This window comes from Cupressus sempervirens, chromosome 10 (assembly GCF_028749045.1).
Source record: "Cupressus sempervirens isolate cs-2001-9-10 chromosome 10, ASM2874904v1, whole genome shotgun sequence".
NCBI classification, from domain to species: domain Eukaryota; kingdom Viridiplantae; phylum Streptophyta; class Pinopsida; order Cupressales; family Cupressaceae; genus Cupressus; species Cupressus sempervirens.
The window spans coordinates 270,434,895-270,451,802 of record NC_143127.1 but is presented as its reverse complement, the minus strand read 5'-3'; the positions used below and the strand labels follow the sequence as shown (position 1 = coordinate 270,451,802).

Here is a 16,908-nt window from a genome sequence, read left to right as displayed (position 1 = left end):
AGTGTAGTGCCTTCTGCAGATTTACCCACTTTGGATGAGGAGGGGAAGCTTGTGTTAGTACCCGAGGCTATTCTGGACACCAGAGAGAGGAAGCTTAGAAATAGTATAGTGAAGGAGTATTTGGTCAGATGGAAAGACCTGTCAGAGGAAGATTCTACATGGGAGAGTGAGCAGGTTATTCAGCAGGCTGGACTGAGATTGCTTGAGGACAAGCAATTTCAAGGGGGGCAGACTATAATGTCCCCATTTTAGCAGTTGACCAAGTCTGTGTGCGTTAGCCTTGTTCTACATGGTCCCGAGGGCTAACGAATGGTTTAATGGGATCTTGGAGTGTTTTGGCCTAGTCATTTCCAGTTTGGGCCAAAACGAAGTTGATTTACTCAATTTCAGACATACTATTTTTAGTAAGTCGGCAGGACACAGTGCAAGTCAATTTTGGTGATTGGATTTGATACTCCTCGGTGAGAGCTTTCCGATGAGCTATCACTCGCATTATTCGGAGTCCGATTGCTAATACATTTTAATGCCTGAAGTTTTATTAAAGTAACGTCTAATTTAATTGTAAAATATTAAAGTGTTACTTTAATATTTATTTTATGGGGATGTGTACCCAAGGGAGACATAAGGGGTATTTTAATATATGTTTTATATATTACACATCTTTTATCCCACATTGCCCATATGAGTTGAGCAGACCCTTGGAAATTGAATAAAAGGAAGCATTTGTGGCTTCATTAGACAGGTTGAATATGAGAAGAAATTGGTGTGTGAGTTGCAGCTCCATTCTTGACATTTGAGGACGTTTATCCTCTCTTGTAACATTCTAGACGTCATTCCCTTGGGGTTTGGCCTTTGGAATTCTTTGTTATCGGCTTCATTATCAAGCAATTTAGTTGCATTTCCAACTACAGGCAGATTTGGTATTTTGCTCATATCTTCTTCACTACTTGTTCGACGCTTATGCCGCTTTAAGGGAATGATATTACGAAGGTAGTGGACTGATTGAAGGACAAAGTACTGTAGCAGCACTATTCACGCGGCACTATTCACGCGACACTGTAGCAGCAAGTTCGAAAGCATGGGCTGGAGTATTATGTCAATAATGCTGAAGTAATTAGTGAGTTGATAAATCTGCCATGTATTTGGTTTTATGAATTCTGAAAATAACATTTTATTGGCAGCAGTTCATTTCCACTTTGCATATTATTGTAGTTTCCTTCTTGTTTATGTTGTATGATACCAATTCCATGCACAAAACACAACAAACAAATAAACGTTTGATTTTCGGAGTTATAAGGGGTTTAAAACATTAAACGGAGAAATAAGAGGTTGAATACAAACTGATTGACATAATTCCTTTCAGCAATTTGGTTTAGTTTTTTGAGACATTCAGGGGTGCCTATTACAGTGGTACGTTTGATTTCCGGAGTTATAAGGGGTTTAAAATATTAAATGGAGAAATAAGAGGTTGCATGCAAACTGTTTGACATAATTCCTTTCAGCAATTTGGTTTAGTTTTTTGGGACATTCAGTGGTGCCCATTACATATAATGATCAATATTATATAAATATATTAAAACAATGAAAGATTAATAATGATATCAAACAATGATTGATAATATAATCCAACATTACTCATTAATACAATGATATAATTATATCTTTAAGAAAAAAATATAATAATATAATAGATGAATACTAATTGCAATAATTCATAAATTACTATCTGAAAGAAGGTCCAACATAGTAAGGCACCCACATAGTACTCCTAACTTGGCTTCTAGATGGATGATTACATACTAATGCTCTATTATACTTGGCCTTCAGCGTCTAAACCAAATCCATGAATTATATGAATGACAATTATTCAAACAGCATGGAGGATGGAATTAAAAGAAATGCCAATATACATGTGTTGAACCAGTAATCTGCACCAAATGATAAATACAATAATCAATTTCTTAATGATTTTCTAATTGAATCTAACCTCCAAGCAACATACAAGAGAGAACCAATTAATGTATCTACTTGCTATGAAGAGGCATGATGATTATTAAGCATGTAAGAGATTTGATAATTAGTTGGCAAGCAGAAATTTGCATTGACATTGTCTAAGGCTAATTAAGTAATGGTATTTGATTACAAAGAGATGTGATTCCTTATGGTTAGATACAGATCATACAAAATGCATGAGACGTAACCAATTAGTGGGTGTATATATAAAATCATCGATCAATGCTTCAGAGGGATTATGGAGCGGGGATCGATGCTAATAATAGCTCCTAGCCGTGTTACCAATTACTCAAGAAGAGAGATCTAGTTCACATCTGCAGTTTAGTGGAAGATAAAATAGCAGAGGAAACTATGAATAGGAGTATGAATCCTCACGGAGAAGAAAGGGTTTATGTTGAACTTATTATATTCAATACATCTAGCTTGACCTGAAGATACTATGCTAATGAGCAAAGAGGATCAGCAATATCATTAACTCTAGCAATAATCAATAACTACCTCTCTTCAGCAAAGACATATTTGTGTTGCATACAGGCAATTGGAGGATGGATTGGAGTCGATTATGAGTGGGTTTTGAGGGAAGATATGGTTATCATGTGTCCTGAATAATTAAGAATGAAGTCGGAGCCTGAGTTTTTATTGTTTACCTACGGTGGAGAAGATCACATTAAGATATTACTTGGAAGTTGGAAATGGTCGAGAGTATCTTACAAAGGAAAATACCACAAAGTGGTGCATATGGTTTATGTCCGCACTTCCTAGATATCATGGAGTTGCATAGGATATGCTCATCCAGAATTTCTAATTCTCCCTCCATTGTATTAAAGAATATAGATTAGGATATCATTAGATATTATTTCAACAACATAAAACATCAGTTAATAAACTTGTAGTTCTTTATGATAGGCTCAACGGAAGTTGGAACAGTAAGGAGAAGTGTCAAAAATCTGAGATATTTAATCAACAAGTTTATAGGGACATAGCATGGAATGGATGGAATTATCATCAAAGTTCCTTAAATCGCACCCAACACCAGCTAAGGTCAAGGAAAGACACAACTCATGCACTTAAAAACTTTGAATTTATATTATGTTAGTTGCTACTATGGTGAAAGGAAGTTTTCCATCGATTAGTTCTTTAATATAATGAACGTTGGGAATACTCAACAAGTTCACAACAAATGCATTGGTAAGTGTTTAACTAAATACCTCAAACAGAAAAGTTATTGAGATATCCTAAAAATTACTAAATCAAGGATTCTATGATCAATTTATGCATGCAACTTATATGTGCGAACTATTTGACAACTAGAGGAGGAAAAAATTTGGATAAAAATATGCTGGGAACATTACAGACTGGGAAGAATTGGATAAAAATCTATTGGGGACATTACACTAAGTGTATGCAATCAGCCCAATTAAGATATGGAAATAGGTCTATGCTAAGAGATAAACGAAAGGATTAAGAACTTACCTTGAAATGTGCAAGTGAAGATGCCTTTTTACTCCAAAAATTGTGAATCTAAAACTGTGATTGTAAGTTCGACTGCGGATCTGTGATTAGGACAGAAAAAGTTATTTTTCCCAGATCTCCAGGAACAGGTCGGCCTAAAGAAAAGTGTCTAGATGCTTTGTGGGATGATGGACATGTACCAGAGGCCCTGTAGCAAAATCGACCCAGGTTCTCCAAAAAGTTCTAGACAAGTAGTTTTTGGATTTGTCGTTGCAATTATGATATCCTACTTGAACGCACAAGAAAATTTGGTTTTGTTTGTTGGGGAGAGTTTTCCTTGGTCAAGCCCTAGATCGAGGAATCATCCTTGAAATGAAATGAAATGTAAAGCATGAAAAGAAGCAAGACAAATGTAAATATTCATATTGCTTGACAAAACCCTTGTAAAAAAGGATTTTGCAATGCTCAAATGTTGTAGATGTTGAACCTACAATGAAAGATGTAAGAAATCTCCACCAATGCAATGGATCTATCAAATGCACATCATGAAGAAATTGATGTAAATGTGCATTGAAGAAGAAGATGAATGCCAGAATATAGATCTCCTCATTTGATGGCCAACAAAAAACTAGATCTTGAAAAGGAAATGCTCACAAAGGATCCTTGAATCATAAATGATTGATGAATGTTTGAAACTCCTTAGAAAATCTGCTAGCTTGAGTGCTAGCGTGTGTGAATGATGTCTTGTGATTGCTAAAATGAATGTTGGGTTTGAAAATGTGGTGCCCAGACTTCCTTCTATACTAGTTTTAAGGCGCAAAAAAAAAACAATCTGACGGGGTCACCCTATTTTCAAATTTTAATCCCTGAGACAAAACTAGCCTTGGGACTCAAAGTCCCCAAGAAAAAGATCAACCTAGGTCAACCTATTCCAAGGTTATTTGGAGAAGGGGTAATTTGGAGGACTCGAAAACTATGCAGATAAAAACAGAAGTAATAGGATTGGAAGAGAGAAAGAGATGAAAGAGCACAAATCCATCCATGGTCCATAAAGTCACTAAAGGGCAGGAGACAAAAGGTCTTAAACAATGGGTGCTTCCATTTTAAGATGATATAAGCATAAGAGTGAACATCACATGTCCAAGTAAACTTGCCTCTTGACCCACAAGCGAACTACTTCATTTGGGGGAACCCATGTCTATCAGCTCTCCCTGACATATTTCATTTCATTCCTTATGTGATGGTTTATTTCACTTCCCACAACCAACCATCATGGGGATTGGAGACAACAACACAAAGGGTGCCTAAGGTCAGCCACAACTAAGCCCAAGGGTGCAAAGCATCCAACCAAGACAAGTCATTCCCTTGGCCCACAAGTGGCAGGAACATCCAACCAAGACAATTCCATCCAACTCAGGATGGTGTGCTTAGAGAGGAAACCTATATTAGCTCTCCCAAATGAGTCTCCTTCCTCACCCACATATGAATGTGTCCTTGATTAATTAGAATTTCACATCATTAACCATACCAAACACACAAGAAATTATATGTTAGACTATATCTTCATCATGCATGACACAACTGAACAAGAATGTTGTTGCTTGCAATAAATAGTGATTCCTGATCTGATCGATCTATGTGCCTGATTGTTGATAATTATGAACTGATCTACTCTTTATGAGCACCCACGATAATCAAATTGGTTTCCTTGATGGATTCATGTGTGATGATCTAATGATTACTGACTTGATGAATTGGTAAGGTGATGATTGAATCGTTGGAAAGATCTCTTTGTTATATTTAATTGGTGAAAGAGTTGCCACCAGTCATGAGAATTGGGTCACCTCCCTTCGTTGCTGCCTTTAGAGAATAATATATTATCTTCCAAATCTTTTGGATTCCTTTGTTACTGAGTGTCATTCCGAATTTCTTCTCCAAACTGTGATGATCTGAATTGATGCCTCTTCAAACAAATTGTCTCCTTGGTATATCTCAAAATCGAGATGGAGTCACATGTTTTTGGTATTTCTACCCTCTAAAAGGCTCACAACTATTCATCCTTAATTAGTGGAATAATTATTTATTTTATATTTCCTCAAGTCACTTATGTTTTCCTCCATTACTTTCCAAGATGATGATTGAGTCACTCCTTTTATACCTCTGATTCTCAAATAACAATAACTCTTTAATAGATAGTGTTGAGTTTTTCAATTTTCATTTTTAATTCCAGCATTCATATGATTATAAGTATCAAATACTTTAGTCAAAGTTTTACACTTGGTGAATGGGCAGTAAAGCCTAATAGATTACCTATATGAGGCCATGGAGGCCATCCAAAAGTATTACAAGAGAGATTCAAGAAAGGAGGTGGAATAATTAACTCCACTAACCTATTAATGCAATGACATACTATATGACTCATTTTGTTCTTCTCAAAGGACTTAAAGAATGTTTATAGAAGGGTTGTGGAGGTCCTCTCAACTTGCCTTTGGAAGATCTTTCCTCAGGTTGAGATCAAGGACCTAATTATGGAAGAGTTGTAGAGATACAAATGTGTTGAGGTAGGATCTTCAAACCAATGACGAGAGATTGGAAGATCTTGCATAATTCTGAGATCAGGTACCTAATCATGGAAGAGCTGTAGCGATACAAATGTCTTGGGGGGAGGCTCTTCATTTCACTCGTAGCCATCCAAGGGAGAGCCACCCAAGCACCAAGTAACAAAAATCTCAATCTTCACAACACTTCAGATCATTTCTGACAGGATTGCTCACAAACTTCTGAATGTTTTCTCTTACAGCTGCTTGGTGGGAAGATTGTGGTGTCAAAATCCCAAATCTTTAAACCCTACCCCTAAAAATTTTGTCTCAACCTTGTAGCACCTGTGGGTGTGAACACAATTGGAGTTTATTTGATTCCAATCACATAAAGAAACACAAATTGACACAAAAGCACCTCTTTGAGCTCATCTACATGTGATATGACCCGTGACCTTCTCTTGAAAACTTGGAGAGATAAAATAATCATGAACTGAATGACTTGGATAGCATCGATCCCTATAACATATCATCATACAAATTGAAATTGTAGACTTGGATAAAGTACATGAAATTTAGGAAGGTTGAAATAACAAGTAACTATTCATCTATGTTCCATATCAGCAATACCTCTGAATTAATTTGACATAGGACACTCTACTCTTTCCTTCAAATAGGTTTTTCAGTTGGAGCATGTCGTCGGCAGAAATTGTGCATCGGCCGACGGGTCCCTTCGGTAGAAGTATTGTTATGCAGCCGACGGGTAAAACAGTTTGTAACGGGTATAATGTACTTGGCCGATGGATACCTTCGGGAAGGTTCGTCGGAAAGTATTTATAACCCCTTAGGGAAGCATTGTAAAGAGATGATATCTATCTATGGAAGCATAATGTACTGTTGGCATATGCGAATAATAATAATAGTTCTGCTATTGCTATTCGGTGTTCGTATCGATTTCCTGTGTGCGTTGCTTAATTAATCCATACGGTAAACATTTGGCTTACACATGGCTCACATTCCAGGATTTGGGCAGACTCGGCGACCGATATTGATGACTGGAGGATCCCACCAGGCAGTCACACTAGCCGCACCATGGCAACATGGGGTACGACCTTCTCCTGTTGACCGAGAGACATGGGGTAGGATTTACGGTCGGCTTTGCCCACTTGGCCGCACCCGTTGACCGAGAGACTTCTGCAGCTCCTGAAGCACTTCCGGTAGCAGCACCCGTGGCGTCTGCCATAAGTCAGCCAACAGTAGTGGTTACAGCAGCACAGTCAGCGGAAGCTCAGGCACTTCCAGTAGACAACGTACCAGACGAAGGAGTACAAGAGTGTACGGACCCAGCGCAACCGGAGGTCATGGATAGAGCCAGTGTTTTTCTGAGGCAGCAGTTCCGACTCGTCCCTGACAAGCGTGGCCCGTCCATTCAGTCCCCCAGCTATTCAGGAGTAGCACCTACACCAGAGCCTCAGTCTCAGGAGGAGGGAATGCCACATGCCGTGAGTGCGCCAACAGTAGAGGAGGCGGCACCGGATGTGGGCATGGCTCCCGCTGATGAGGAGGACAATAGTGATCCCGAATGGTCAGTCGAGGACTTCGCCAAGGAGGATTACGAGTCAGATGAGGACAGGTGCAGGGACTACCTCAGGACTATGAAGTCTGCATTAAAGAAAGGGCATGATGTTGTGATTCAAGCTCTCACTCGGCGAAGGGAGTGGCATTTGATTCGTGCATATATTCGTGGGATTTGTCCTAAGCGATTTCAGACTTGCTTTGTTGATAGAGGGTGGTCGGCAGTTGAGACACCAGAAATGTTGGCAGATTGGGCCACTGAGCCGAAGTTGGGACCGAGTGACACTCCAATGATGAAGTTGGCACATGAGATTGTGGGACTGTACAAAGAAGTTTACTATGCGCGGCAGCGCGCGGAGGCGGATAGGGAAGCAGACAGTATTGCAGCTCAGAGATCTCTAGCAGTTGAAAAAGAGGCAACAGAAAAGATAGCCACTGATTTGGCCGACAAGCAGGCAGGATGGGCAGCAGAATGGGAAAAACTCTTGAAGGATATGGCAGCAGTGGTACAGGAGAAGGACGCAGCTATCCGGGATAAAGATGCAGCAGAGCATGAGTTACAGTTGGCCAGGAGACAGGCTATGGATGCTGCACTTCTACTGAAGGAGGCCATAGAAGTTAATTCACAGATTCAGACAGATCTGCGCATTCGGACTGACCAGGTGTATGAGTTGCGTCGTCATCAACACCCTTCTAGGAACCCTCCTTCTCTCTAGTTTTTCTTTCTTCTTGATTGTGGGTTGTCTCCTAATTTTGCTAGTCGTCAGGGGACGACTTTTCTTTTTGGGTGGGATAATGTCGTCGGGAGAAATTGTGCATCGGCCGACGAGTCCCTTCGGTAGAAGTATTGTTATGTAGCAGACGGGTAAAACAGTTTGTAACGGGTATAATGTACTTGGCCGACGGATACCTTCGGGAAGGTTCGTCGGAAAGTATTTATAACCCCTTAAGGAAGCATTGTAAAGAGATGATACCTATCTATGGAAGCATAATGTACTGTTGGCATATGCGAATAATAATAATAGTTCTGCTATTGCTGTTCGGTGTTCGTATCGATTTCCTGTGTGCGTTGCTTAATTAATCCATACGGTAAACAGAGCATTGTTCAAATGAATCAAATCCAATTGATAACTTATTTCAGTTGCTTAAAACACAAATTCTGAAGCTTAATCGTTTTAAGAAGCAACAATTTCAATTTTTTCCAAAACAAAGACTTATTGTGCATTTCATTTTATTGAAATATGAATATTTTCCTCCTAATAAAGAGAGTGCTCTGTGGAAAAGCATCCACATCCATCAAGACAACATTTTGGGGATATCCCTTTTTGAAATTCCTATCTCCGCCAAAATGAACTCTACGGAATGTTGACTATTTAACATTTTTGGCATTTACTAAATGTACAACATCTCCAACATATTATACAACTCTGTAACCCACATTGCAACTTGGTTTTGGAAAAGCAATTGGCCACTGTATACAAGAGGTTTCATGAGGTCTGATCCTTCTTTCACTATTTAAAGCAGGAAGTGGACCGCCCCAACCCAACCTCCATTAGGGATAATCTAGAAAATTACCTAGGGATGCTGGTCGCAGAGGGCCTCGAGCCCTTTCAGCCCACCGAACAAGGTAATCTAGCTCAAGTTTTACTCTGGCTAACAACTGAGCACAGTTTTCTCCCCATCCTTTAGACATAAATAGCTTTTGATAAAAGGGAATGGTCTTCTCAAGGACGAAATCTACCTCTTTTGCTGTCTTGAAACGGTGGCACAAATCTTTAACCCCCATAGTGTCTCCTTCAAAGGGGCAGATAAATTTTTTCATATTATCCTATTCTCACATCTGGATCTGATGGGGATGCCTCCAATTATACCAATTGGGGCTTGTTGATCAAACTACTCAAGGGCACACACTGTCTTCTATCCTGTTTCAAAGGGCCCATATTGATAAATGGGCAAAAATGCCCAGAATTCTGACGAGCAGCACAATGGGAATGTGGTCATATCCTGACCCAAAAACTGAAAATCTTTACCCTTTCTTTGTTCCTCTCTTGACGGTTATTCAGCTTGATTATAATAATGGCATTGAATATCTTCTATCTTGCAGAATCTGTGGACCAAATCACATTATGAGAAATAAAAAAACAATTTCAGATGAAATTGACGTGCAGTTTCCTATTCAGGACCTTACTCAGCAACACATACAAAGAAGTTGAACTTGTTTAGTAATATACCTATTATATATATTTGCTTAGAGAAGTGTGGTTCTCATATTTAAATACCAATAAGCATAGTGAGTACCTTGTATTCTTCACAATTAACACAGTAAAGTCCCTCATAGTCTGCACAATAGATATCTCCCTTCTCAAAGACTCGTAGATAAAACTCCTTTACAATTGCTTCATGATAAGAATTTGTTGTACGAATGAACTTGTCATAAGATATGTCCAGCTGACAGCAAAAAAGAAAAAATTTGAGAACATTACAAATTAAATGTTAATAGCATGTCCTAATACAAGGAATAAACATTAAGAGGAGCTTATATCCAACCATGTTAAGGAAAGAACTAGGTAGTGCATGATTTGTTTATGAGCTTGAATAATAACTTTTGAATGTTAAAAAATGAAAGATGCGTAAGAGCAGAAAAGAAAGGAGACACATTTGTTTTGTACTTAGTTTTTCAACTGAGCTTTTCCATCTGACTTCAGCCTTTTGCATGAGTGAAGAACATTTAGGGATTCCAGTGATGCTTACAATTTAAGACCAAAGTTATACAAGTATATAAAACATAAGAAAAGTAAAGGAGCGATACATCTTTCCACAATGCCTGGTAATCAGATGCAATATGGTCACAATGATCTTTTGGCTTTTGATGATTTGCACTGGCAGCTATGGTAATTTTCTCCCCATGCTCATCTGTTCCAGTGATGAACACTACTTTTTTACCTTGTAATCTCTGCAATATAATTTCAAAATGTAAGAGTTTTCTCCAATGCATACCTTCTAGTCAAAGTTGAAAACAAAAAGTCTCCTAAACAATATACCAAACACATAAGAAATGTAAATCCTCTTCACACGAAAAAAGCGACGAATAGCTAGAACTTAAAAAGACATTAATTTTCAAAATCATGAAATGAATAATACTGTGAAAATTGGATCTAGTGCTAGCCCATTTGAAAATGTATAATAGATTTCAACCTTCCTCAGATCGCCTGTATGTCTAAATTCATATAGCAACTTACCATCCATGCCTGGATACTTTGCACTAGCACCAACTTAAATTTTTCTGCTGATTCAGGCAGTTGTTAAATTGTAATTTTTTTTAAAAAAAAAATTGTGTAAATAACAAAGATTTTGGAGGCAAAAAATTAGAGGGATATGGAAAGAAGGAAATCTGGGCAGCCAGGAGGCATATTTTTCATTAGAGTAACTGCATAGTTTCAGTCACCCCTATTTTTGCACTTGTTTTCAAATCCCTAAACTATAACGACTCCCCTATTATTAAAGAAAATTCCAAATTATCCTTTGTGATTAAATCAAAATTCTCATGAGACCACCTATGATGCTAAAATTTGAGTACTAAATCTAGGTAAACAACCATATGGGACCACCCTATAAGTTTGCCTTTGATTACCTAGGTAAGTTTGATATAAGATTATATCATTCTCAAAATAAATTATTTGTAATAGTGAATAATTTGTGACCCAAAGCATTAGCTCAAACAATTAAGCACATTTGGGAGTTTCTTACATGTCTCGAGTTCAAAACTCACTTCAAATTGCTAGGAAAAAATGGGGCATCCTAGCTAAAGCTTGGGGGTTATTGTGATTTGTGTAGTCTCCCCTCGTAAGATATCTAAAAATTTCAGGACAATAACTTTAATTTTTGTTTTTATACTATCTGATCTTTACAATTAAACCAGGTCGTAGAAATTCAATATCTTTAATGTAGAGATTGACAATACAGTGTTAACTATATTTGTGTTATGCAAGAGTTAAATTGCCCGATAATTGTATAATTACAAAATGACAGAGATTTCCTTTTAATGATCCAATGTCAACTGTATAAACTTGGATGGTATAGACTGCTCAGTGTATATGAATCCTTTTTTAAAATCAAAGTGGCAGATCAGCAAGTCTGGGATCAGTTAGTGGAACAAATGGTATTATAATCTAATGATGCTTAAGCGAGCTTGGCAATAGGTTTTCTGACAGTCTACATCCACTTTGTGATTTGCAAAATATTGTAGCAGGATCAATATTTTTCATTGAATGCCCATCAAGTATGAGGTGATATATTTAATTGCTTGATTGGTTTGTGCTAAATTAAGATTGTGATGGGTGCAACAACTGTCACAACTCACAACTACTGTAATTAATGTTTTTTATTGTTACAGAAATCTCAGCACAAACCAAGCTTCAGTAATCCTTATGCTATGAGTATATGCGACCTCTGATGTGCATACATGGATATTCTATGCACTTGCCATACAAAGGCAGTACCTGATTTTGTTTCAGTATTGATGCAAGTATGAATGTGGTGGTCGATTTATTGTTGTCTCTAGGTCTTCAATACACACACACACACACACACACACACACACACACACACACACACACATATTGTTCTAAGATTTGCACATCATCGCCCCAAAGTTTTTGGGGACCCACTTTTTTTGGTTGCTTTTGCAAATTTTTCGGATTTGTCCAAAGGGTTTGATTTGAAAATTTTACACCTTGGATGCCTTTGGGCCAAGAGGGATTTGATTTGGTTTGTTTTCCACCCGCTACAAAACTTGATTTTTTCTGGAACATGTAATTTTGTCCTTAGGCCAAACAGGTTTCAAAAACAACATTTTTTCGATGGTTAAAACAAATACTTGGTAGGATAAAATTGCAAATTTTTGGACTCTGATTTTTTTTGTTTTTTTTTGGAAATTTGATATCATTGTATAAGCTTGAGCATTTTCAAAATGAAATTTTTAGATTTAGTCATTTTGGAAAATCTTGAATTTTTCAGTGAAAAATAAATTTTTGATAGTGAAATTGAAATTGGAGTTTGAATTTTGACTGCTAGGAAAAGGATTTTTTTTTTAAATTTTTTTTAAAATTATAACTGCATTGTAAAATTGAAATTGAATTAAATTGCAAAATCTCATTAAATTGGTTGAAATATTGCTTAGAAGATTTTAAAAATGTTAAAGGAAATTGGTAAATTGGAATTGAAAATTGATTCTAGCTTGCTAAATTCAATTTTAATAATATTTTAATTGCTAAAACATTATTAAATGAAAATTTTGACATCTCCTAGGCTTACCTTGTTTCTATTTTGCAATTTTTGATCAAAACTAGCAATTAAATGGGCCAATTTCACTATAAGCTAAGTAACTTTAATATTGCATTTAAATCTGGGCCATTAATTAAGGGACTAATTTAATTTTGTTTTCCCTCCAAGTAGGTCGGCCCACCTAGAAGGGAGGCTTCCCCTCCTCTTATTTTCTCATTCCTTCTTCCTCCTCCTTGGGTGTGCGATTTTCCTCTAGAGGCAAATTTCAAACTTGGGCAATTTTTTGGAAAGGCAGATCTTTTCCTTTTCTTGGTGGCAATTTTTTGATTTTGGAGCAGATCTGATATTTTTTTAGCTTGGGCAATTTTTTTTTGAAGTCTAATTTCTCCATCTTTGGCTGCAATTTCTCCTTCCAGATTTGGGCGGTTTTTTTGGTGAAGAGGCTATATGATTCAAGGTCTGATTTTTGGCAAATATGGGCAATTTCAAAGAAGTCAAAATTCTGATTTTTGCTAAGGCATCATTATTTGCAAGGAAGATTGAAATTTGTAAGATTTGATCCAAACTAGAAGAGGGTCTGGTTATTGGTAAAGGTAGATTTAAGGTAAAATTCTATTCATTTTTAAAGGTGATGATTGGTTTAGAGGCAGAATCTATTCATTGTTCTTGCTTGGTTCATTTCCCTTATTTTCTTCTTGCACTCATCATCCACCACTTCATCATTCCATTGATAGGCTGAAGTTGGGAGATATATGTGTAGATTTCATGATAGGACATTTGGAGAGGCAAAAATAAACTAGACCATCCTAGGATTGAAGTTGGGAGATATAAGTGTAGTCCATCCTAAGGTAACGAAGAGGCAGAAATAAGTGGTACACCCCTAGGATTGAAGTTTGGAGATTGATAAGTGTAGAGATAGAACTTGGAGAGGCAGAAATAAGCTAGATTCCATCGATAGAAAGATGGTTGGAAATTGATAAGTGTAGTCCATATCATTTAGAACGAAGGGGCAGAAATAAGTATTTAGGATTGTAGATGTTAGTGCAAGCAAGAACCCAAAGGGAATGAATACCAAAAAAGACAAGGAAGACATGATGCCTAAGACCACCTTCTTCTCGAAATTGAGGCGAATAAGTGATACCAATATCGGTACAATAAACATGATACAGTTGAAGGACAGATTGAAGGAAGGACAATCCCCCATGGCAAAGAAGATCTACAAGAGCGAAATCGTACATACGGTGGCTTTCCCTCCTACCTTGCCTTGTCCGGAATTGGTAATGGAATGTGCATCCCGGTTTGATATTGTTATCAAGTCCATTTTTTATGAAGGGAAGAGAGTGTTAGCCAACATCGGCGGACAAGTGGTCAAAGAAGTATTTAATATTCCTAGTATAAAAGCATGATAGTGGTCATGATGGATCAAGCGGCCAAGTTATTTCAGGATAACCAAGAGGCTTATTTCATTCATCTAAAGTAGAATTGGTTACATTAAGGCAAAAAGAGAGTCATCAAATCGTCAAAGCTCACCAAGTCAGATTTCAAATTAGAATACGACAATCTTATTGTGCTTCTCAGCCGAATCATGGGCATGGCTCAAGGTATGCAATTCGAGAACTAGATGTACTTCTTTATTGATGAAATTGAAAATGGAAAGAGAAAATTTGATTGGGCTAGAATTATAAGTGAAAATTTAGAGTTGCAACTTAGGACAATGCAAAATCAAAAGCAATTCTATAAGGGATCCTATCTTTTCTATCTGATTGCGAGACTATATGAAAATCCTAGACTTAATACCTTAGGAGTCATTGGCAATGGGTCGAGGCAATGTTTGGTGCATGAGTGCTATCCACAGCTTCATTTGCACAACACCAAATATTATAAGATGTTTTATGATGCCTTTTTCATGAAGACAGTAAGGATATTACAAGGGACACCTGTTGGAAGGCTCTCAACGGAAGCAAAAGCAAAAGTTAAGAAGTATGGGAGTTGGTTCACCCAATTTCCGCAATTCACATATATTAGAGTGGTAGGAAGTATAGTTTGTCCCAAGAGACTTCCAAGGTACCCACTCGACAAGATAGTTTTGATGGAGTTGGCTACGCAACTTGATCACTATGAAAAGATGATGAATCTTAAAGGTGAGACAAGGATTACCTTCTCATTTGGAATAGGCAATGATACTTGCCCCAATCCTATCGCCTTTGCAGCTGTGGAGAAAGAGTTAGAATGGTATCATCTAGGATGGTATAAAGCGAGTCAAGGATTCAAACCTAATGGTCTTATCAAGACATCTCATCAAAACACATTCAAACATATTCGTACTATAGAAGATTTTTGGGCCAATGCACAAGATGACTTTCATGTGAGAAAGCTAGCTTTCTCAAGACTATCAGTGGGCATGATGAGGGTAATCAGATGGAGAGGCCTTGATATTCCCGATCAACTAGAAGAGGATGAAAATGTACCAAGAGAAGATTATGATACAGTGGATGTAACGGAATTGGGTCCAGTGGATTGGGATGATCATCAGGATCTTTCCTCAGAGGCAATTACAAGCACAGTTGATCTACACACCAAGTCATGATACAATGAGAATTTAAAGCAATTACAAAGTCGAAAGGTACGCCTTACTTATGAGAAGATGAAACCAGAGAAAGAAGGTCTAACGAAGTTAGTTAGACAGAAAGGTGAAGGTAGTAGCCAGCAACAAAGAGTAGTTAAGAGCAAGAAGAGAAGTTTGGAGGTTGAGGAAAGTAAAGAACATTAGGAACCTCTAGCAAAGAGACAAAATGCAGCACCGTCAAGGGAAAGCATAATAGAGGCTAGAGACCAAAGGGATAATTTACGTGGACAAGAGGAGAACGTCAATGAGATAGAATTTGGATCAAGATTGGATAAGTTAGGAAAGGTTGCCATCAAGAAGAAGCATTTAGGCACCCTTGCCTCCCTCGGTGCCTTTATCGGATATGCAAAAGAATATGAGAAGGATCATGAGAAGACACTGCAAGTAGCGAGCAACATGATGAATTCAGCTAAGCTCAAGATGAAGCACACGCTTTGCCCTTCCATGAAGGAAGTCAACGATAGGCTAGCCAAGTTTGTTGCCTTAGCTAAAAAGATGAAAGAAAAGGGTAGAATTATATTAGAAGATCATTTGATGTAAGCCCACGTGGCAAATTCTCCTTCTTCTTGGGTAGGATAGGTTCATGATTTTGATTGGCTACCATTTTGGTACCTTCTCATTGGTTTTTTTTCATTGGTCCATTGATGAGGTGGCATCTTCTCATTGACCGATGAGGTGGCAACCCTAATTAGGGTTTTGAGGATCTAATCTGGATCGTTGATTTTGCCTCTTAATCTCTACTATTGGTTATAATTTTGGCCTCTATATAAGGTCATTCAGTCTCATTTGTAAAGGGTTGAAGAAAATTGTTGCTAAGATAATATCAAAGTTGCTTCTCTTTACCATTGTTGTGACTTGCATGGTGATTAAAAAGATTTGGTGTTATTGCATGGTTTCTACTTCCAATAGTTAAAGTTAGATTCTTTTGAAGTTGTTAAAGTAGATTTATTTCAGGAAAGTTGTTAAGTAAGAGTAAGAGTAGATGGATAGTTGTATGGTGATATTAGTGGATGTTTGATAGGGATCTTTAAACTAGGTCACTAGCATCCTAGCGGCTTGTTAGGAAGCCTTGCATGGTAATCTAGTCTTTTTCCCTTGAACCATTGCATCTATGGAGGTAGAGCTGCTAGTAAGCTTTCATTAGATTCGATCCCCATCGATTTGCCAATCTTTCCATTCATAGGAGTAGGAGTAGAGCAGCAAGTAGTTTAGTAGTTGGAATTCATTCTTAGAAAGTTAGAATAGGAGAAACACCATTGGCAAACACACCCCCATCACCATCAACATCATTTGGCACTCATATATTTTACAAAGCTAGATTTATCACCATCACAACAAAAGTCCAAGTTATCCTTGAATGAACAACGTAAGGCCACCTATGTGATTAGCCAACCAATCACATCAACATAACTGAGTTAGTAT

General features: G+C 37.6%; 1 protein-coding gene across 3 annotated transcripts in view; it reads right to left on the bottom strand.

Annotated features, from left to right (window-relative positions):
• OVA1 (methionyl-tRNA synthetase / methionine-tRNA ligase / MetRS (cpMetRS)) overlaps positions 1–16,908 on the bottom strand; it is a 263,112-nt gene that overhangs the window by 204,545 nt on the left and 41,659 nt on the right. For all 3 annotated transcript variants that reach the window (XR_016358062.1, XM_089807421.1, XM_089807422.1), the window contains exons 2-3: positions 10,387–10,530; positions 9,876–10,025 (exon numbers count right to left, since the gene is read on the bottom strand). Coding sequence is in view for 2 of the 3 variants with exons in the window: in XM_089807421.1 (XP_089663547.1) it covers positions 9,876–10,025; positions 10,387–10,530 (294 nt within the window). In the remaining variant the exon portion in view is untranslated. The remainder of the gene's footprint in view (positions 1–9,875; positions 10,026–10,386; positions 10,531–16,908) is intronic.